The 23,654-nt window shown below is 45.1% G+C and overlaps 1 protein-coding gene across 1 annotated transcript; it reads left to right on the top strand.

Annotated features, from left to right (window-relative positions):
- Positions 1–539: 539 nt before the first annotated feature.
- tiparp (TCDD-inducible poly(ADP-ribose) polymerase) lies at positions 540–21,682 on the top strand. The gene is made up of 7 exons (XM_061072790.1): positions 540–892; positions 1,940–2,998; positions 10,843–11,032; positions 11,583–11,770; positions 16,698–16,997; positions 18,834–19,091; positions 20,277–21,682. Exons 2-7 carry the CDS (start codon positions 1,965–1,967, stop codon positions 20,464–20,466), a joined length of 2,160 nt encoding a protein of 719 aa, XP_060928773.1. The 5' UTR covers positions 540–892; positions 1,940–1,964; the 3' UTR covers positions 20,467–21,682.
- Positions 21,683–23,654: the final 1,972 nt, after the last annotated feature.

Raw genomic sequence — 23,654 nt, forward strand, 5'->3', positions numbered from 1 at the left:
GCTACAACCATGGACCCTCATCAATACTGCTAAAACCTTTTTCTGATGATGTTTTCCTACACTTGACATCTATTGCACTTCTGTCTGTCCTGGGAGAGGGATCCCTCACATGTGGCTCTCTCTGAGGTATCTACGTATTTTTACCTGTTAAAAGGGTTTTAGTAGTTCTTCCTTACTCTTGCTGAGGGTTAAGGACAGTCAGACCATGTTAAAGCCCTATGAGACAAATTGTGATTTGTGAATATGGGCTATACAAATAAAATTTGATTGATTGATCTGAGTGTTTTACATGTTACATTTGTACCCGGATGTATGTTTTGTTAAATACACATTCCATGTCTAATTTAATTTGGCAGTTGGGGAAGTGTGTTTTACTGGTCTTCACTTATTATTCCATCCGGGGCCCTGGATAGAGGGCCCGCTCGGGTCTCCACACCCCCATGCAGCTTCCTCCGCCCACCAGCAGACGCCTCCCCTCCCTCGCCCCGCCTCCCTGCAGCGGAGCCCCGCCTGTCAGCAGGTTACGGGGCGGGGCCTGGCTGCGCGGAGCCGGGAGGCAGCCGCAGCTTGTCTCTCCACAGCTGTGCTCCTCCGCTCTTTGTCGGTCTGTGTCCTCGGCTCCTGCGGCTCGGTCCTCTCCGCCACACGGACACAAAGAGAGGGACGGGACGGCATGAAGTCACAAGAGACCCGGGCGTGAGAGAGGCGGAGGCAGCGGCGGCACACGAGCACCGCTAACCGGACCACGGTGGCGTCCAGACACGGAGACCTACCCACCAGGCCTGCTTTCTATCCCCCGGACTGGCCACGGAGCTCCGCCGATGTGCGCACTGGATTTTACCCACCAAAGAGAGTCGAGACCAGGGGGAGACGGGCGGAGTTTATCGCGCAGGTAGGGTTTTCTTTATGTCGTGTGTGTATCAGAAACACCGCCGGGGTCTCCGTCGTGTTCTTACACCCGGTCGTGTGTTAACAATTGACCCAGCTGCCTGCCCACTGCAGTGCTCCTCTGACGGGGTTTATTTTTGAAAAAAAGCTTGTGGAAAAAAAGCTCCGGGTGCGTCGAGCAAGTGCTTCCCCGGGACGGAAGCGCTGCTGTGGGGGAGGCGGTGGAAGAAAGCTCCGGTCGGGGTGCCCCTCGTTTGTCTTTTGTCGCTGCTCCGCCGCAATGCCTTGTGTGTGTGTGTGTGTGTGTGTGTGTGTGTGTGTGTGTGTGTGTGTGTGTGTGTGTGTGTGTGTGTGTCGACTGGAGCCTACGTGCAAACTTGCTCGGGCAGCGGTGTGTGAGCGGCACGTAGCCGGCAGTGGCCTCGTATCGGACCCGTGATCAGAATACCTCGTCCCGGGAGAGAGAGAGGTAGGGAGGGGGGAGAGAGAGAGAGAGAGAGGGGTTTTGTTCCAGCGGTGATCGTATCGCTGCTGCTCCCGAGACGCAGCTGTAATTGCGGGCATGACGTTACAGACACCCGGGTAAGAAAAACAGAAAGGAGCCAGAGGACGGTGTCCTGCTATGATCCGCGTTTTTTTTCCTTTCTTCTCATATGATTAATCTGAGGCTGGTGACTCCGGGCTGAGCTCCCCACGGAGGGTTAGGTAAGACTCTGTTCCGCTTCGCTTAGCGCCGGGTCCACAGGAGAGTCAGCGGGACAGACTGTTGCTGTAGCCCCCCTGTAGGAGCTCCTCATGTCGGATCACCGGGTTCTATCTGCAGGGTCGTTACGGGATCACATCGGCGGTAGTGTATTTATTACAGAGGGTAACACACGGGTTTCGTTTCAGTCTTCACGGAGCGATGGTTGTTCCCAGGAAAGGAAAGACCGATATTTAATAGCTCGTATTAATCATCGCTGTTTACAACCGGATGACTCCACTTTGGAAACTGAAGGATCGGAGGTGTATACTCCCATGACTCCCTCTTTCTCTTCTCTTTATCCAACAGGACTGTCGGGGTGTAGGAGACGATCATGGATACAACTTTGCACATTCTCCAGAAAGCCGCAGACGCGGGCGTTCCTGCTGGCATCTCTCTGGACGTGAGCCTGAACATGGACGAAGGGGACGGCTTCACGGAGCGGCAGCTCGTCGGGCTCCCGGACAAAATACCTCTGGTGAAACCTTATTTCAAGAAGAAGCCGAGGAAGCTGGACTCCAAATGTCTCCACCGAGCCCTGGAGGACCCCATCCTCACCACGCTGCTGAGCACGGACACGCTGGTGTCCGGGGACGGGGTGTTTGTTCCCCGGAACCAGCCGGGTCGGACGCCGGGCAACCTGTGCGCGGCGGCCGTGGTGAAGCAGGGCCGCCTGGGCCAGGTGTGCCTCAAGCCCCCGGGGGCGGCGGGCGGTGCCGCGGCTCCCGGGGCCGGGGTGGCGGGGCTGCTGGCCCGGGACGGGGATGTGGAAATAGCCGATACTACTGCGGAGCTGGAGGAGACGGAGCGACGAGGGGAGCGACCCAAGACCACCGACCCGACCCCGGACAGCCGCTGCTTCCAGCTGAAGCCCCCCCCCAGGGCAGCCGGGAACACAGCGACAATAACGCCCCCCGTCAGGGATATACCTCCCCTGGCTGCCCCCCAGGTCCCTCGCCAGGAGGGGCCCATCAAAAGCAATGACCTCTTAACCTCTGGGGCTAAAAACCTTCCAGTCAAAGACTGTGCTGGAGTTCAGGACCCCCTTCCCCTCCTCCTACAGCCCAACAAAGGAGTACTATTTCAGGATAAAAGTGAAGAGGCCTCCCTGGACCTGGTTTTCGAGCTGCTCACTCAGCTCCAGTATCACACGCACCAGTCAGACTCAGTGGACATCTGTGTGGATTTCCTACAAGGACAGTGTGTTTATGGCAACGACTGCGCCCACCACCACACTGTGCTGCCCTTCCACTGGCAGATCCACAGGAACAGTAGTCAGACGTGGCAGAGCATAGCGGATGACTCCCAGGAACAGCTGGAGAGACTCTACTGCAACCCGGACAATGAGCAAGTCAGGCTCAAGTTTCAGTAAGTATCCCACTGTAGCATTCACTGCAACCTGCTGGCTTTGACATATTACACTGTGTATATACCGTGTCCTCTACATACAGGATCCCACTGTGAGGAGAAGCAACACCCGAGCTCTGCTCTAATTTTATTTTGGATCTGAGTCTGTGGGTCGGGGGTCAATTCGCTTTCAGTTCAATCAATTCAGAGCAGGAAGTGAAACTACAATTCATGCACTTGTGGATGGCGCATCAGCATTTCTGTTCATTGTGGGCAACAATACTGAAATGATACTGAGATAACTTCTCTAAAAACTATACACGTTAGAATAACATTCAAAAATTCAGACAAAATCCTCATCCTGGATCGATAGAGTTGAAACAGACAGTACACTGCAGCCCCACCGGTACGTTTCCCTGGTGTAAGCGCTGCTGAAAAGGCTACTGTGCAGTAAATTGATAGGCACTTGTGACATGGCAACAATGGTGCAGTAAGCTGATAGGCTGCTTGTGAATGATAAGCCACTTCTGGTTCGGTGTGATGGAAACAGCAGACCTCAGCCCGAGCTCCCACTTCAGTTTTACCACCGGTATCAAACTGAAAGCTCGGACTCCACAGCTGCTCTGTGCATGTGGGGCTAATGGACTGTGGCCAAGCGACTATGTCTGTATGAGAGTTTCTTTCTCGACTCTTTGCACAGTAAATGGGGTTCATGTATGCATGTTTGTATGTGTTAGTCACTCTATCTCCTGTGTTTGTGTGTCTGGCCTTCACGTCTTCCAGTTATTGTGTACCCTCCATCTATCACTTTATTTGAACCTTCGTATCAGCTATCGTGCCCTTGCGGAGGCATGGCACTCCATCCACCGGCCCTGATATCGGTTATCTATTTCCTGTATTCCCCTGCTCCCAACGCGAGCCCGGTGATTGGCCAGAGCTGCGTCCCAACCAGACTTTACAGCACTCATGGCAGAGAGCTGTGAACTTCCCTGACCCTCGGTTGCCTTGTGCGGTCACTGACACAGACGCACTTGGCAGCTTCTCTCCTTCCCTCGGTCATAGACTCGCACACCACTGTGTACACTCACACAAACACGCACACACGCACACTCGGCTTGGCATGCAGACGCTCACACGAAGCGGCTGCACAGAGAAGCTCAGTGGCTTGCTCTGCTCACACGCACGTCTTTTAGCAGACAGAGATAAACCTCTCTTTCACTCTCCCACACACTCACATAGATACACACACATGCAAGCACTTGGCAAGCCCTAGTAGGGTGACATAAAGGAGCATGCACTGCTTCCTGTGAAAGTGTACTGTATGCAGGCGTGCTCACACACAATGGGAACTCGTTTGAGGACCCTGTTGACCTGTGTTAATTGTAAACACAGGTGAACCTCATTGTTTATTCAGTTTATATCCTCATTAGTATATTCACACATATGTCTCTCTCGTTTGAGGTTGGTTAGACGATTATTTTCTCAACTTACCAATTTATAGTTTGGTCCAAAGAACATTCCAAAATAAATTGTACCTATTCACAATTTCTAAAAGCCAAATGTGACATATTGAAATTACTTTTGTTGTCTAACCAACAGACCAAGAATCAAAGTAATTATTTACTCATATTTATTATATATCATTTAAAAAAAAGCAGGAAATCCTCACAACTGAAAAGCAAGAAATGGAGACCATTTGCGTTTTACTGTTTGAAACATCAGAAGCACGTGAGGTTCCTTATCAAATAATCAACTCGCCTTTTGGCTCTAGTAACATGTGAACTTCAAAGCAGAAATTATTAAGTAGTAACTGCCTTATATGTCCTAAAATCAGCAGGCACTCAATTAGCCTAATCACTGTTTGATTAAGGCGTAGATGTCTTGAGGGCAACTCAATTTTATTAAAAACACCACACTAATCGTCTTATGCACAATCCTCTCCAACATCTCAATCTGTTAACATAATCAGGAAATTCAAGCACTTTTTTGTCACATTATTGTCGTCCATGTTACATAGCCAGTGACACAGCATCATGCCATTAAATCCTCCAACCCCGGTCACATCCACACCCTCGATCACATCATCAGAGCCTTTGTGAGCTGCCACGGCCTTTGAACGGCCATGTGTTGTCTTTGTTTACATCTGTGTGAACTGCACACACACACACACACACAGACAGGTTTGTGTGTGTGTGTGTACAAAGACTTGTATGCCTCTGCGCGGTTGACTTGTTGACTCATGTTTCAAACTGAAACTCTATGCAAAGTGCATATTGCCCCACAAGCAGGATATGCACCTGGTGGTGTCAACCCAAATTCTTCAGAGGCCTTTTGAGGGTGTTCCACTCTCACACAGTCAGACAGGACCATCTGGCTCACTTGCCTGAAACTCCGGCGGAACCAGATATACGCCAAAAAGACTGTTATTAAGTTTGTAATGAACACAACAAATGTTCAAAGCATTAATATTTGTATTACTCAGAGATATTTGCACTGGTTCTCGGTTATTTTCGAATTTTCCCAGACCTAATTTCTTTACGTCTCTTTGGATAATCACTGAATTCACATACACATTTCCAATTAATTATTCTATTCTGGACGCTAAGCAACCAATTAACATATAACCAGTTACTGTCTAATACTTTCTCATCATAGCCATTATTAATGATAAACCTTTCTTTTAGTTTTTGAGTTCCTCCTCGCAGCTCAGGCATAAAACTAAAATATGTGTCTAAAATATGTCGGAAGCTTTTCTAACCCTGATCCTAAAACAGGTTTGTCTGTTTGAGAATGGTAGAGTGAAATGGTAAAGCATTTAACGTGACGTGGAACATTCTCATACCTGAAACACATGACCTCTCCGACAGGTTTGCAGGTTTCGTATACACCGGCTAATTCCTGTTTTTCATATTAGTAAATTTTTTTAAGTGGTTACTTTGGTTTTTGCCCTCCTCTCGACCTAGGTGAGAGGTCAGGAGGGCGGCCGACCTGCCGTTGGTGGGTGTGAAAAGAATCCAATTAGATTTTCCGGGGCATGTTGACACAGGGTAAACTCTGGAGTGGTTTGTGAGAGGAACAGTCAGGAAACTTGTGTAGTGTTCACACTGTTCTGGTTATTCAGTACTTGGTTAAGTCGTTTACTTGAGAAGCCTTGTGTTGCACAGAGTGTCTGTGCTCTTTCATACTTCCATCAGAAATGCGATCCAGGCTATCTTTTCATTCACGCAAGCACACACACACACACACACTGCAGTGGCATCACCATGGCTACCATGGCCAAATGATAACATTGTTAGTGATCTAAAGAGCATCAGATGACTTAACAAGCTCTTCTGTCGGTATGGTAACACAGGCCTTATGCCTTCTGCCTTGTATGTGTGTGTGACAGAAAAGGAGTGGACAGAGAAGAAAGTGTGTGTGTGTGTGTTCTGAGCTGTTCCCATGTGTGTATGATCCATAGCGCAGGTTAATCCCATCCATATGATAAGCAGGAATGGAAGACTGGCTAATCCGCTTCAGTCATGAACTCAGCACTAAGGAGGAATGTCACAGTCATCGCTTCTAAAAGTTATACTGTAATAATCCTCTGCTGTTCCGTTTTTTGTGAAAAGACTTTTGCTGTGCTTTAGTGTGTGTGGATATATGAACGTATGAGAACGTATGACAAAACAGTTTTCTTCTCCACAATATGACGTTTGTTATTTACAGGAACACACAGCTTCTCCACCAAGTCTCTCGTAATTAGACCAATTTCCTGTAATATCTGCGCGAGAGGGAACCTTAAGTCTTCCACGAAGGCTCGCTGGTTTTTATGTTACCACAACGAAACACACATTTTTTCATGTGTGTATGGGAGAGAGAGAGGGACAGAGCTAGAGAGAGAGAGGGAGGCGTTTTGGTCGGCCAGGTGATAAAAGCCTTGCTTGTCATTAATTGACATAAAAAGTCACCGAGCACCAAGGGCAGAGCGACCTGACACCGATGTGTGTGTGTTTATATCGTGGGGGATTCCATGTTACCTCATTGCGTTCAGGATGTCAAGGATGGTTGTGTGTATAAGGGCTTGTTACTGATTGTGTGTGTGAAAAGCAGCAATAGATAATCAGTCTAAGTGTGTTCTCTGTGTGCGTGTGTGTGACTATAATGTGTCAGACAGACCAGGCCATGAATCAGTGGGGCGAGGTCTGGGCAGCTCTGCCTTTTATTACTCAGAGTCTGCCTCTATCTGTTTTTTCCCGTCTCTCTCAATCTCTTCCTCATTTTTCTCTTATCTTGCGTGGATCTTTTCGTCCTCTATACGTTTCCTCCCTGGCCTCTCTTCTCCTCCCCCTCTCTCTGTCTTTGTGTCATTATTTCATCCCTCCTTTGTCCCTAAAGGGCCCCAAAGAGGTGTAAGAGAAGTGGAGATGTGTGCGAGATATGCCTCTGCACCCACCCGTTCACTCTTTCTCCCATTTCCTCTATCAGATCTTGTCTTAAGTGTTATTTTTAATGTCAAACTCTTTATCTCCTCATCTTACTGCTTCACATTTGGAACCCACGGTGGCTTTTCAATTTCCAGAGAGAAGGTTAAAGAGGACACGCTAAACTATGAGCCTCATGATGTGGTGTAGAGGAGGAAGGAGAGATATGCTCCTTGAAAAACAATCCGGGACATGCAGGAGACAGCAGTGGACATTAGTTACTGTTCTCTCAGCTGTGTGTGTTTGTGTTTGTGAGTGCTTATGTGGTTGACGTCATGTTATTCAAAGCTATTAGAGCTGAACAACAAAATCAAACGTAGGACACTCAAAGACATGCCTGGAAAGGAAATATTTTCAACACAAGGACATAAAACAAACCCATGACATAAAGGTTGTGTGTGTGTGTGTGGAAGCCTTCGTCAGCAGATTTGGTCGTCTGACTTACCTAGGCGTGACTGGACGAAGGTGTGCGTGTGTGTACATGAAATCGGTTGAAAGAATGCGTGCGTGTACGAAAGTGAGCGAGCGCTCATGTGTTGTTGTTTTTTTCTCTCTAGTCTGTGACGTTCACAATAGCATGACTGATGCTGGTATGCGGGTTCTTATGTGTGCAGCCGTGAGAAAGTTTGAAGGTGTGTGTGTTTGTGAGTGTGTGTGTGTGTGTGTGTGTGTGTGTGTGTGTGTTGAAGGCAGTGTGCGGGATTATCAACCGTTTTTAACAGAGCATTGAGTTTTTTAAAAACCTTTATTCATTCAGGAAAAGGTTTTGCTGAACTTCTTTTTTTCACAGAAACATCCTGCTCTCACATTCTGTACTGATTCACACCTGGGAGCTACCTGACACAAGCGCAGCAGCCTGCTCGGTGGATGGTTCAGCGCCAAGTTATTTTTGCTCAAGGGCCTCTTACCTTTGCCTTCAGCACACTAACACTCCCTCCTAAGTCAGCAGCAGCCGTCTCCATCCAAATGTCAAATACGCTTCTCAAGATCTCTTAATTTTAATTTGCATTCTTTCAGTTGATTTTCTTGTGTGTGTGAGCATCCCGACATTTTAAGCACGGCCTGGCGAGTGTAGACCATGACGGAGTGGGCGTGCCTTGTGTCCCTTTCCAACTTTTGATTGGCCTCGGGGTCGAATGCACCGAATCTCAGTGCACTTAATTTAACCGGCGGAATTTTATTTTTAGAACAGCACAAACCAGGCTGTGTGTGTGTGTGAGAGAGAGAGAGAGAGAGAGCGCGAGAAAGTGAGAGAGAAAGGACGCTGTGAAAGACTTTGGAGAGAAAAAAGTAAGCCTGACTCCCCTGGAGACCTGTCCTCATCAGAGTGTGTGAAAGATACAGAGATATAGTGGTAATGAGTGGGATGTAAATGTGACATATTTCACCTAAATTCCTTGTAATAAAACCTAAATATATACAGATTTGTGTCAGTGGGTGCATCGTAGGTCACTTGAATTCACAGCCATCTGCTAGAGCTGTTGTGATCGTGACGTACCACTCCTAGGAGAAACTGTTCTGTACTCAGAAAGAGGGAGAGGGGGGGGGGGGGGGGCGTGCAGGTGCATTACTGCACTTTCTTGTTCCGACAGAAGAAGAAAAAAACAGAACAAAGACGTGCGGAGAGCCAGAAAAGAAGCAGTGAAACAGGGAACAGAGCAGAGAGGTGATAGAACAAAAGTGAGACAGAAATTGAGAAAACAAAGTGTCCAGATGTGAACTGAAAGATGTTCTGTTCTCGCACTTAATTTGTGAGCGTGTCCGTCCCACCATTTTCTATGTACTGCCTCTACCTTTTTTTATAATTTAATTCTCTGTTCATACTCTCACGTGAAACCGAAACCCCCTTTTTTTAGTGACTTGAGAGCAGTCCTGGAGGACATCTGCTTTATTGATCTTTCTCGTAATTGCGTGTTCTGCCGGTCGCTGACTCGCTCCTCAAATACCGTTTAGTTTTTCCGCACGTGCTCAGTGAGTGAACTCCTGTTTCACTTCCTCTTCCAGAGATGCAGTCACATCATGACTTAGCAGCAGCACGGGCCGTAAATATAAGACTAACTCATTTTAGCATTTGTATCCGTGTGCATGGACGTTTGTTTTGGAAAATGACTCAGCACCTCATTATCACTGAAACCATGTGTGTCCAGTAAATGCACTTACATGAAACTGAATACTTGTATACCGTGGAGCCATTATAATATGTGGTTTCACTTCTGTGTCCTCAGGTTCACACACTCCCTCCTTTCTCAGCATCTCTGTGTTATAGAAACTGTCTGCTATTGCTTCAGTGCCTTATTTAGCACAGACCTGACACACACACACACACACACACACACACATTACCAGAACTCAACCATTGCTTGACACGCACACACACATTTCCGGACATGCACTCTCACCAATGTCTCACCTTTGACATTAAATCCAATTAGTTCCCCGGCAAAAATCAATGAGCCCATTAACACTTTTACACGCTCTGTGTGTGTGTGTTTGTGTGCGTTTTACCAGTGTGTGTGTATGTGTGTTTTGTGTCTCTCTGTGTGTATCTGTAGCATGCAGTGTATGTGTCCGTCTGCCGTCCATGGCGTAGCGTGCCATTACATTGTGTGGTATGTCTGACCCAGAAAGCCTTTGCCAGAGGTCCTATGGAGTATAAAGTAGAGAGACTGATGCACATATACAAACACAAGCTCACACATGCATACACACATACATACACACATTCACACATATAGTGGGGTTTTGACCCCCGCTTGTCGAGACAAACTGGGGTTAAGGGAGGTTGTATGTGTGCAAAATATAGTATTATGTGTTTGTACTATATAGCAGATGGTATGTTAGATATTGTGTGTGTTCACTGGAAAGTGTGAATATACTTACGGTTCAACCTTTGACCAGAAAGCTTAGCATGACCCCCCCCCCCACCGTGTTTTTACAGTCATCCGCTGACTTGCCCTTGAGCAAGACACATGAGCTCTGTCTCAATTTTGAGTGAATTCCACCATTAGCAAGAGTGATTGAGATGATTAATGTGTAAATCTTTAAGATGACATTCATGTCCTCAGTGTGTGTCATGTTTTTATCATGTTTGTCTTATTTCCTTTCGTCCATGCATGTTTACATGTGGCCTGTAAGTCCTGTAGCCGATTGTTGTCATCGTGTGTGATTCACACTGAGCAAGCAATTAGAGGTTTGGTCGTCCTGCTCCCGGGCACTCGGGTTAAATTAAGGTTCCATCAGCAGCCGCATGATCAGCCTTGCATGCCCGCTGTTGGAAATTTAAACTGTGACCATTTAACGACAAGGTCACCGTGCCACAGCCCCGTGTTAGCTGACTGTACAAATGTTTACTACTCCTCCTCACGTCTTTTTTTAACAATGGCTCTGACTTTTGCCTTGCAGGGGTCGAGTGTTCTCTCTGGACTTCGGGGCGATGCGAGTGTGTGATCTGGAGTTTGACCGGGTCAGACGACTGACCACTCCCCCCAGCCCTTCGCCCACGCCCCCAACAGTCCCAAATCCCACCCCCAGCTGTCACACAGTGTGGAAGTACTACTGCAGAGACAACTTTGGCTGGAGGGAATACTCAGAGGTGAGCCGCTCTCTCTGTGTGTGTGTGTGTGTGTGTGTGTGTGTGTGTGTGTGTGTGTGTGTGTGTGTGTGTGTGTGTGTGTGTGTGTGTGTGTGTGTGTGTGTGTGTGTGTGTGTGTGTGTGTGTGTGTGTGTGTGTGTGTGTGTGTGTGTGTGTGTGTGTGTGTGAGCACACTGTACGAACATGGGACCAGACGCATTAACGTTGCCCACACCAATCACATGTCTAGCCACTGTGATGGGATCAATTCAGACACATGCACACTGACACAAACACACCCACACTCCTGAATACCCCCTGTGACACAGGCAACTGCAATTCCACTAAATCAGAAGTTTTTCTCTTTGTGTGTGTGGGTGTTAGCCTGTTCTCAATTTGTTAGTCTGTACATGGCACCACAGTTCACTGACATGTCTCTTATTTTATTAAATATAACTGGAGAATAGATTGACTGTATAAAAACAATAAACAAGTCTAAACTCCTTTTCATCTGTTTTTCCTCTTTGTCTTTTTTTATTCTTTTCTTTCGTTCCCTTTTTCTCCTCTTCAGCCGGTGGTGAAGCTCATAGAGGAGGCGAGCTCGAGGGGTCTTAAGGAGGTCCGGTTCAATACGCTCCAGAACCAGTACATCCTCAACATCAGGGAGGGCTTCCAGCAGAACGCCATCTTCGGGTTCAGACGCCAGATCAAGAGGCGGCCCATGTTCATGTCCTCTGTAATGCTTACACCCCACCTACAGTAAGTAAACACTTTTCATACATATTTAAATATATATATATATTGAATGCATCATGGCATATCATTGGGCCAATCGCTCCATGGGAATGCAAGACACCCCTCGTTTTCAAAAACTATCTTCTGATCTAATTTTCAACTGAATTTAGAAATGAATGAATGAACTCTTACATATCTATACATTTACTTGATAGAGTATTTTTTGTCTTCTCCCAGACGGAAACAATATTTGCACATCATCCATATTACAAAATAATTTTTCTTTTATTACCTTACAAAACAGAGCATTAAGGCAGCTCACAATATATACTTGAAATAACTTTCAAGTATGTGTTGTGCTGTGAGCACCCACAGAAACTAAAGCTCTTTTTCCTCTAGTCAGAAAACCCACTAACACCCACTTACATCTGGCTTTTTTTCTGCAATGGAAATGGAAACAATCAGATCAAGTGACTCTAGACACAGATTTGTATCAACTGCGACTCTTGATTGGCAGTGTTATGAAAACGGCACGTGAAGGAACAAGCTGATTTCCTCTTCTCCTTTATTTCGAGATGCTGACTGTTGACCTTTCCCGTCATGATGTTGTGACACACATTGAACTTCCGGGCACTGGCGCATAAATGGCCATGAACATTTGTGTTATTATTTATCTATATATATTTACAACAACACAGAACAGTGTTTTGTTTTTGTTTTTTTCATATCCTGCAAAATGCAGCACTGGCTTCCGGTGTGAACCTGACGTCAAACATAACTGGGGGGAAACAGCAAAGGCAAACTTCTCTACTGCCTATAAAGGTTATCTCCAGGCAGTATATCAACTGCTATGAATAATAACCAAGCACACTGAAAAGCACGAGGGTTTAGAACTGCTGCTAGTTGATAGTTCTGCAAAGCTGCAGGAAGGATCAGTTCAGAGGTAGATGTCCCTCATGTGGTTGAGCGTCTCTCTTTGTCTCTTACTGCTGCTTCTATTTCTCTCTCTTATATACCACCCTGTTAGAGAACATCTTGTATTTTGCATATGAACCCTACGTTGACAATTAAAACAAGGTCCTCGAAGTGTCTGGTATCACACACACACACGCACTCACATGCACATACGCACAAACACACACACACACAGTTGGCTCTCTTTGTGGCTCTCCGTGTTCTGTGAGTGTCCAGAGTTCCTGTTTGGAGACAGGCAGGCACACGGAGGTCGGTACACAATGCTAATGTCACAGTCAGGGCTGAATACTCAAAAGACTCTGAACACCACATTCACCTTTAATCCAACTGCAAGACCGGGGCACATTGGCAGTCTGAGCTGAAGCCAAATCCCACATTAACAGCTAAGATTTTTGGCAAATCAGGTGGAGTCTCTGGGACACGGGAGAATGACGTAGGCCTGAACCAGACAAACAGGGAGATAATGAGGCAAAAGAGAACAGACATAGCACAGAGGACAAGAGACCGAAGAGAAGAAAAAAAATCTAAAATTATTAAATCAGTAATTTAAACCAGTGTTTACTCTTCTATTTCTTAAAAAGTGAACAAACTAAATCTCTGTATTATATGAGATACTTTTATTCTCTAAAAGCTGATTTAAAAAATTCTCAGCTGCCATTTTCTTTGCAGGAGTGAAGCGACCTGCCTCGCTGCACCCGCCTGAGTTTTATTCCTCAAACTACTGATACCAGATGCAAACAACTAGAGTGGTCTAATTCCATGTGCAGATTATTTTTTCTTCACTTCCTTTGCAGAGCAGGCCGCTCTGGCATGTTCCTACCAGCATCCCACACAGAGTGAACGACAGTACGAGCTGGTCCTGCAGGGCACGACTGTCGAGAAGAGACGAAATAGAGAGAGGGAAATTAGCTGTAGGAACGGGGAGAAAGGGAATGCGAGTGAGAGAGGGAGATAGAGGGGGCATGGTGACAGGAAGTGAGAGAGGTCTAAATGGGTTCCAGACCAGGGATTTTTGCAGAGTAGAACTAGTGAGTGTGAAAAGCGACTGTGGGAAGCTGGAATTTGGATGAAGGGGTTTTATCCTGGGACTTTTTTGTATCTGTTTGTTGTGTGTGTGCTGCAGTTAATCACTCAGTGGAGACAGAAATGTGATCACAGAGAAAAAAAGGCCTTTCCCGGCTCCACAAACCATTCAAGTCTGAGGGTTCACACTTTTTTTTCTTGGTTGAATTGATTTTTTTTCTTACTTCTAGGAGTATGTTCTCAGCTTAGGCTGCATCCATACTACTGTGTTTTAGTTGTAAACAGCATTTTGAAACTAAAACAAGTTTTGTTTTCCCATTCATTATCTAGCTTATCTAGGTGCCATGTTCTACCAACCAAAGTAGTTGTTACACTTCTCGTTAACATAATAGATCTCAGCACTATTTGATGCACCATGCTCCCACTCGGGTCCAAAACGTTTTTACCATCTGCACAGTCAGACCTAGTTTCAGCTGCAGTTCTATCATGCAATGCAGTTCTTAGTCTTTCTTCTCTTTCAGTCTGTCCTCCACACACCTGTCTTATTGTAATCTGTTTAATGTGAGAGTGACCTTCATGCACATGCTTGTGTAGCTTTATCAGTTTATCCTATGAAATACAAAAAGGAGTTTAACAGGAGATGCAACGGGCACATGTCACCAAAAAACAAAACACAAAATGCAACCAGCAGTGCCCCCTGAGCCATGGCACACAAAATAGGTCCATGTGTTTTTATTGACCAGTATTTGCAAACATTGTCAGTCAGTGCAGACAGTGTGTGTCAAACTAAAGCCCATGATAGAGGCGGTGGGGATCGACTTAACCATCCAGACATTGTGTTGTACCTCCATCATCATTCCCTTTAAGGAGAGTGTGTACCGCAACAGTGTGGTGTCATGTTGGTGAGGGCGGACTGCACCAGTCTCCCTGCACCAATCTCCCGTTAAATTTTTTTTTTTTCATAGGATAAACCTACTTTAAGTAATTTTTTGTGGCCACCCAATATTTTTTTCCCCAATTGTCACCGGAGGGACTCCATAATTATACAAATATCTATTGTCAAGCATACATTCAGAATAAGATGTTGTCAGAGCCGTGTGTGTGTGTGTGTGTGTGTGTGTGTGTGTGTGTGTGTGTGTGTGTGTGTGTGTGTGTGTGTGTGTGTGTGTGTGTGTGTGTGTGTGTGTGTGTGTGTGTGTGTGTGTGTGTGTGTGTGTGTGTGTGTGTGTGTGTGTGTGTGTGTGTGTGTGTGTGTGGGAACAATCTGTGCTGGGCTTAGAGGTTGAGGTCATCAGCTTGATTGGCACCCTCCCTCGTCCTCTCTCATTTCTCTCTCTGTCTCTCTCTTTCCTAGTGATGTTATTTTCGGTCATCTCCATCTTTCCCTCCCTCCCTTATTACCTCACCTTTTCACTTGTTCTTCCCCCTAACCCCACACAACCCCATCAGTCTCTTGTTATCTGTCCCCTTTTTCATTTCACACTTGTTTTCTGCAGCAGCCTGTCTGTGATCTTTTTCAAAGCGCATGGGGGAATAGAGACATTGATTGCAGCAAAAGATTGAGACCGGATGGACAAGACCAGAGAGAGAGAGAGAGAAAAGAGATGAGGAAAGCTGTCACGCTGACTCAGAATCACACTCTGATCACACGCACACACACGCACACACTCTCCTGTGGCTGATGGGGCTAACAGCATTTACACTGACAGAGTGATAACTTGACAGCCAAACCACTGTTACTGACTCAAATGCCAGACACAATCGTTTTTTTTGTCACTTCAACGACAGCTCCACACTTGGCATTTCATTCTTCCCCCCACTGTCTTCTTCTCATCCCTCACTCTGCCTCCCCATTGTCTTGTTTGGTTACTGCTTTCATTTTCACGCCGCCCTGCTGTTTTGTTTGCTCGGCGACGGCTGCTGGCTGCTCCGCTCCGCTCTGCGGCGCCGTCACGCCGCTGTCGACAGTCGGTGGGACACGGTCTCTGAAAGCGCAGACTTTGTAGCAGCGGAACATCGGTTTTGTTTTACGTCAGGATGCAGCCTTGATTGGAAACACGTGGGGATGAAGGCTGAGGAAGTCGGGGAGATGGGTTGCACGCTGTGGTGTGCGGCGTGTTGCTGATGCTTCCTTTGCTCTAAATGAAAGGGACTGGGCTGCTGCTCTCACTGACCCTCAGCAGGGAGGGGCCTCGGTGAATGAGACTGCACCCACTGGACTGATGTGAACTGAAACACCTTTTTATAAAGTGCAGCAACTACAAGAGAGAACTGTTGACTCATTTCTCAGCTCTTTTACTCTAATGACAGGGGTTGAAATGTTAGTTGTTATATTACCCACATGATCCAGATCTTCTTGTTGCCTGAGTTGTGTCTGCTTAGGCAACAGTTCCCTTATGTGCAGAGTTTCTTTTCCACTCTGTTTACCCGGTTTTATTCTATTATTAGAGAATTTATTTTGGATTTGAGTATATCATCAATTGTTGCTTTTAAGATACATTTCCTCTAATAGAAATCAACGCTCCTTTTAACCACCTACACGCTGTATTGTAACAGTGTTAGTCATCAGATGATCTTCTGTGGTAGACGTACTTACATCATCCAATAATTTTAATGAATTAATTGTCTGTGTACTCCGCAATCAAGCACTACCTGTATTACTGCAAAGTACTAAATTACACAGTTGGTTTCACGAACTTGTCTGAATGTACAGTTGCATCACATGTCACACTGTTAGAGGAAACTGCAGCAACCGAAAAAAAATGTTCACACAAAGAAAGAGCTGCAATCTCCACTTATTCTAATTATTTATAAGTGTGTCAGTTTTTTGATTAATCGTCGACTTCACAGCAAATGTACTCCCTTGATAAAAGGCTTGAACACTCCAAACTGTTGACGATTAATTTCCCCTCTAATCAAAGATCTAATGATGTGTTTCTTCTGTTTTTCATAGGACACTGTGCGGCCTCTCTGCACCTCCCCTCTCCTGCTCATCCTCCTCTTCGTCCTCTTCCATGGATCTGTCCCTATCGCACCCCCTCTCGCCGACCACCACCAACCCGCCAAGCCTTTTCCCAGAAACGTGGTTGCCTATGATGATGAACCAGGACTTCCTGCAGGTGCCGGTGTCCCGCGAGGACCGCAGCTACCGCACAGTGTACAGCCTTTTCCACAAGACCGTGTCGGAGACCAAGTTCAGGATCATCAAGATCCAGCGCGTACAAAACCCCTTCCTCTGGGAGAAGTATAAGAGGTGAGCTGACAAGCAAAAAAACGTTTTTTAAAGAACTTCCTTTGTTCTGTTTAGGTTAATCTATTTAAACTATACTTAAACTATTTCCAGTAACCAAACATCATGTTTGAGCTTCTTAATTTCTCTTGAATGTCTTTTTTCCTGTAAGGGCTTTGTGGTGCACTTGTGAGATCGCAGTTTGACGCATTTGTGGTTGTTTTGTTGACTGTAACTCTGCAGATTTGCTGAAATGATCAGTCATAAGCGTGGTATGATTTTAAGCAGAAGACTTTTGGTCTGTTTGATAGCAATTTATTTTTTACCAGTTAAGAGATTTGACCTCACTCGGAGACACAGACTTGTATTTAGAGGATAAGATTCAGTTTCTTTTTATTATTTGGTTCCACCTCTGTCCTTGTTTCACATTCTTTGCTGTTGTGGCCCAAAACGTATTGCTGTTATCCAGATTTCAGTTCTTGGAACTATTGGAATCTGTGAGACGCAGCTGCATATGCTCTTGCACAAGGAAACGAGAACAGAAACCTTTCCTAACTACAAACACAGGGTGAACGAGAAACTGAGCAGGAAGAAAATAGGGCAAGTGGGACCAGCTGTGTGGCACTTCGTGAGAACGGGTCCACCGTGGTGTGTGAACGCGGCGGATGGAGAGATGCTTGCCTAGGATGGTGTTCGCTAACCGCTGCGGTTGAGCAGAGCAGGTCCTATCAGCTGTGACATTTAAACTCTCCCACACTGACTGGTGCAGCACAGTTTCACAATGACTGACAGGGTGCGTGTGTCTGTTTGCCTGAAAGTGATGCCCCTCAGTGTCAGTCAAGTTCTCCTTCACGGCTCGGGCGATGAGCGCATAACCACGACTGCTTGGCTGCGTGTGTGTGTGCGTGTGTGTGTGTGTGTGTGCTTGCCTTGGATGCATGCAGTGTTGGTCCTGCGTCAAGCCACAGGGTCAAAGGAGGTCATGCCTGGGTCACAGCCTGTCTGGCTCGAAAACGCTTTTGCCTCAACATGCCTGATTGATCCGCTCACATCAAAAAGCTGTGTGTGTGTGTGTGCACGCGTATGTGTTTGTGTGTGTGCGTGCGTGTGTTTGTGTGTGTGTGTGTGTGTTGCTCAAACAATGGATTAGTCCCAATGTTCTCTCCCTGTTTTAGAGAAAACAAGCTGTTGATCACAACTTTAAAATAGAAAGCTCTTGTGCACAACTCTGTTTTTACAAAGATTATATTTTTTTAGGTTTGCAGGGTTCGTACTGTCATGGAAAACCTGGAAAAGTCATGGAATTTTAAAATGTGTTTTTCCAGGCCTGGAAAAGTAATGGAAAAAAATAATCTCCCAAAAGTTTTGGAAAAGTCATGGAAATTTGTTATATTCATATTTTCATGTCGTTCATTTTAGGGATGGGCATAATTAATAGACGATCGATTAAGACAATTTAATCGAATGCCCATCCCTAGTTAATTTACGCTGAGTTTTAAATAATTCATATGCTTTTAAAGAAATACGCTCAAAATATAGGCAGGCATACTTGGGTTTGTGTCATTTAAGGTATACTGTATGCCTTGGAATTCTCATTGTTAGTTTGAATACTACATTTTGTCACTTTTTCGTGTATACACCGAGATTTTACAAAATGTTCGGTCATGGAAATTTGGTTTAAAGTTATTGAAAAGTCATAGAAAAGTCTTGGAAATCCATTGGTCAAAATGTGTATGAACCCTGGGTTTGTCTTTTTCTTGTTTTATTACTTTTTGATCAATACAGCTACATAAAAAGAATAATACCCCATACACTGATAATCTGTTTGTTTCAACCGCCTGTGTCCCTCTGCTCTTACAGGAAGAAGGAGTACATGTCGCGGCGCATGTCGGAGATGGACCGGCTGCTGAGCGAGCGCCACCTCTTCCACGGCACCTCGGCCGACGTGGTGGACGGCATCTGCAAGCACAACTTCGACCCGCGAGTCTGCGGCAAGCACGCCACCATGTTCGGCCAGGGCTCCTACTTCGCCCGCAAGGCCGTCTACTCCCACAACTTCTCCAAGCGCTCGCCCAAAGGAGTCCACTGCATGTTCCTGGCCAAAGTCCTCACTGGCAGGTGTGTGTGGGTGCCGTCATTATAGATGCTATGTTGTTGTTAAATTGTGACAATTTATTTTCAGTTTGGTGGCCTTTTAATTGTGTCATATCCACTACTTTTTTTCACCAAGCAGTCAGATAAGTTTGTTTGCAGAAGAACCATTTTCTTATTACTAGAGACACCATCCTATGTTTTGTGTACTGAAAGAAACATAGTTTAGTCAATTCTAAATTACGACCTTATGTTTCCAGCTTGTATTTGAGTTCCATGTTTTTGTTTTTCTAAAACTCCACCTCTTCCTAAACAAAATCTATTTTTCTGTCACCGCCCCTCCCCTCCCACTCACTGTCAGTGTTTTCAAATTAAATACCCGGAACACGTTAAAGCATTTATTTGGTTTATTGAAATCCCGAGATTATTTTCCATCAACCAGCATTAAGTCATGCAATGCGTGACGCTCGTCCAAATTCCATCAACTGCGAGTCAAATCGAGGGCGATACATGCAAAACGGCAGATTTGGCTGAGGCCATTGTTCATCATCAAAGTTGTTATGCTGCAGTAGACAGTGTGTGTTGCACCCAAAAAAGAAACACACACCCCACTCACAGCGCCCCCTCCACTCCCAACCTGGGTTCAATTTGTTCCACGTCACAGGCAGACATTGCTTCCAGACTTCGTTCAACTATAGAAGTTATCTGTACAATGTGATTAACTCCCCTGTCTGAAACTGTATCTGGCACACAGACTCTCAGTCATACCCTGCGTCTGTCTCTGGAGTTGAAAATGTTCTTATTTTAACATGTATTATTTATGACCCCAATCGAAGTTGTATGAAGATTGATGGATTGTGGGTCTTTAGGGCTTGACATGCATATTTTAGAGAGGCAAAACAAACTGGTTAAAATGCTCTGACTTATTTCATATGCTTATAGTACATTCATTCCATGCACTAACAGCATATGCTTATATTATTTAAGGTTCCCTCAAACACACAGAGGAACGGCCTTGTAATCATTAAATTTAGACGAGTTTTCTTTTAGATTGGTTATTCTTCTTCTGTAACTGCAGATGCGCAGAAGTGAATGGAAATCTGTCTGCAGGCATTTTTCCTCAGGAAACTTGGAAATGCAAAGACTATTGTCAGTCGCTCTATGGACCGGACCACGTAACTAACCTCATCTCCGTCTTCTTTGTCTGCACAGGTTTACTGTAGGAAACCCCTCCATGCGACGGCCGCCACCCATCAACCCTCGCGACTCCTCCAGTGACCTTTATGACTCCTGTGTGGACAACTGGGTGGACCCGCAGATTTACGTCATCTTCAACGACGACCAGAGTTACCCTTACTTTATCATTCACTACGAGGAGGTACCCAGCACCGTCTCTGTCTAACCCCCCCTGGGATCAGACCTGGATCTGTCTGTATTTGCAAATATTTGCTTATAGCTTGCTTTCATCTCTGTCGGTAGAGTTTGCCACTCGAGATGAAAATCTGGTCTATTGTTGCTTTAGCCAACCCTGTTTGGATCTTGTCTTTTCACATCTGCTGCAGATCAAAACAAAAGCTATGAAATATTTGCAAATATCGTAAGATCCTGGTCTGTGGCCAACTGTATCCAAAACTAGACTGGACTTCAGTAAGGAACAACCAGACCAAACTGGAACTATAGCAAAGGACGGCACCTGTTTCCTCCTGCTCGCAGACGTGGACGACAACTGACAGCAGCTGCAACGCGCTCGACTGGACTCAGATCCCACACTTTGTTATCTAGCTGGAACAGGAGCCTTGTGATGATCATCTGGGAGGATTTGAGCTACCTTTTTTTTTCTGGAAAAATAACAAACCTAGTCCCCCTTATCATTTTGACTTAGTCGTACGGCTGTATATGAACTCCACATCAGGACAGACGCTGTTGTAGACGGTTAGCATCTCGTCAGTACTGTGAATGACCGATGGCCCGTTTGATGTTATCCTGAGGAAGCAGAAACCGACCAGTCAGAGGCTTCCGTAGATAAACCAAGGCAACACAGACCCCCTGTCATTCTCTTGCAAAAAAAAAAAAAAAAAAATCGTAGTGTTTACCCAGCCTCCGGCCCGTATGTTTTTGTTTTTTTTCAAGTGTATGTGCTGCGTGTTTGAATCTTTTAATTTAGTGGACATGAATCTTGTGGCCTCTTCAACCAGACAACGGACGTGAGTTTCAGTGGGACTTCTCCCCAATGGACATCCACACATTCAAAAAAATCTCCAGGAAGAGGTTTCACAACAAGCAAGTGCTGTTCGCAGGTTGGCTTTTTTTTTTTTGTCTTCGCCACTTTGACTCCTCGCAGGGGACTGAAGAGTGTACAGCTTCCCCACCGAGACCCGACCACGACTATGCTGCAGCTGCGGCGGCACTTAAGCTTTCTGTCAGCGAACCCCCTGAAACTCATCTCTCTTGGACTGCTCTCTCGCTCAGAGACAGTAGACATGTTTTACTGAGACAAACTGTACAGACGTTCTCTGTTTATATTTGAACTGTGTGCCTTTTGTTCATAAAAATGTTTATTTATGTTAGTTTAATGTAACATTGATTAAATAAACAAACTAAAAGAGAAAAAACGATTACCTGCTGAAGTTGGTGCTTTATTCAAATCATGTAAATTCACATTTATTAGACACAGTAATTGCTTTTTTTTTTAGCCAGCCTGATATTCCTGTAATCATTTGGTGAATCTGAGAGGGATCAGTGGAGGACGTTGAATTAGCTCACTGCAAAATGACAATAATACAGACTTCATGCATTAGACACTCAATTATAAAATGCATATAATATTCGCAACTGCAACTCCTTAATCCAAACTAAACACAAACGTTATTTTGCGTTTTTCAGGTTGTGCATTTCTCTGTCCCAGTCAAGTAAACATGACATCTCAAGAACACTGAGGGAATTTTTAATACCTTGTTACAAATGTTCTTTTTGAGTCAAGTATGAATAAATTGGATTTTGGTGCCCAAAGGTCAAGGTGACTGAGATCTTACGAAACGCTTGGGTTGCCTTGTGAACACGATATGTCAAGAACACCTTGAGGGCTTTGCCTTGAATGTGGTACAAATTCTCTTTTGGACTCAAAGTTGAACTGATTTGATTTTAATGGTTGAAGGTCAAAATGTATGCAGACTGAATCTGCTCTGGTTGGAGGAGGCCTACTGGCACATTTCTGAGTTGCATGAGAAAATCGATATCACACTCTAAAGTAAAAATGAAACTAGTGGCAGCTTAGCATTAATAAATGAAAACAGGAAACAGCTCGCCTAACCCACGCTAACAAAATCCCCTTAACACTTCTTGTTATATCTAAAAGTGTAAATATAGTGAGATAAATTAACATACTGTTGTTTTCTTGGGTTGATAGCATCGGCAGACAACCACACCAGGAAGTAGTCCCATCCCACCCCAAAAAAGATGTTTCCTTGTAACGATGAATTGTGGTTTTTACTCTTTAGTGAGTATTATAAAACTATATATATCCTCTCCGTCTGCCACCCCCACCCACAGCCCCAACAAACCCCAGCAGTGTATTATCTGAGTGCCATGTCTAATGCGGTCCAGAGGGAGGCCGGGGCGGAGGTATGGCCGCCTAACCCGGCCCAGAGACACAGCTCACATGGGCCAAACAGCAGATCTCAACCACCACCTCCACCCTCCCCCTCCTCCTCCTCCCCATTCACTTCTCATTTCTCAGACAAACACCTCCCTCCTGCCGTATCTTTCACTTCATCTGTTGTCTGCCTGTGCCTAATTCCTTTTTTACCTCGCTCTCCTTTCACCTCTCCCTCGTGTGTTTTAATGGGCAGGTTTTATTTGTTACCAGGGCCACAGGTACCACAGAGAGCAACACGCTCACGTCCTCACTATTTTTTATGTTTCCTTTTTTTCATCTTTTTTGGTGACTGGAAGTTTGGAAAATACACTAAATAATTTTTTCAGTCAAAAGCTGGATTATAAGATACCTCCCTCATATCGGTTTGTATCTAAATATAACGCTACAGCAAGAAAACAGTTCACTTAGCTCAGCACAGACTGGAAACATTGACAAACAGCTATGGCTGACTTTGACCTTTAGAGCTCACTCATCATGTTCTCCTTTCTTTAACGTGCACAAAAACAAAAGTGTAAAAATAAAAAATGAGTGGGTTTCACTCAAGCGTTATGATCCAGGCTGTTTCTTGGCCAGGTGCAGTTACTTCCTGGAGCCTCACCCTTTTCTCACTGAGACTTCACTCCACACACAAACTAACCATTTAAACAGAGGAGGTGGTAGTTTTATGAGCTGATTCAAAGATGAGTTGACTCTTTGTTTAAAATACACTTATTAATAAATTCACTTTTTATTTATTTCACAGCGACAGTGCTCATGAATTAATAGACACTATAAATGTATAAATAACCATGAATAAACACAATAGCTGATAAAAGCAACGAAATAATCAGCATTTGAAATACATTATAAAATCCCAACAATACAATGCAACAATAATAATAATGGACATTCACCATTTAGCCTTTAGAATTTCATGTTGTGCTTATTATTTGAAC

The sequence above is a fragment of the Limanda limanda genome, chromosome 6 (assembly GCF_963576545.1).
Source record: "Limanda limanda chromosome 6, fLimLim1.1, whole genome shotgun sequence".
NCBI classification, from domain to species: domain Eukaryota; kingdom Metazoa; phylum Chordata; class Actinopteri; order Pleuronectiformes; family Pleuronectidae; genus Limanda; species Limanda limanda.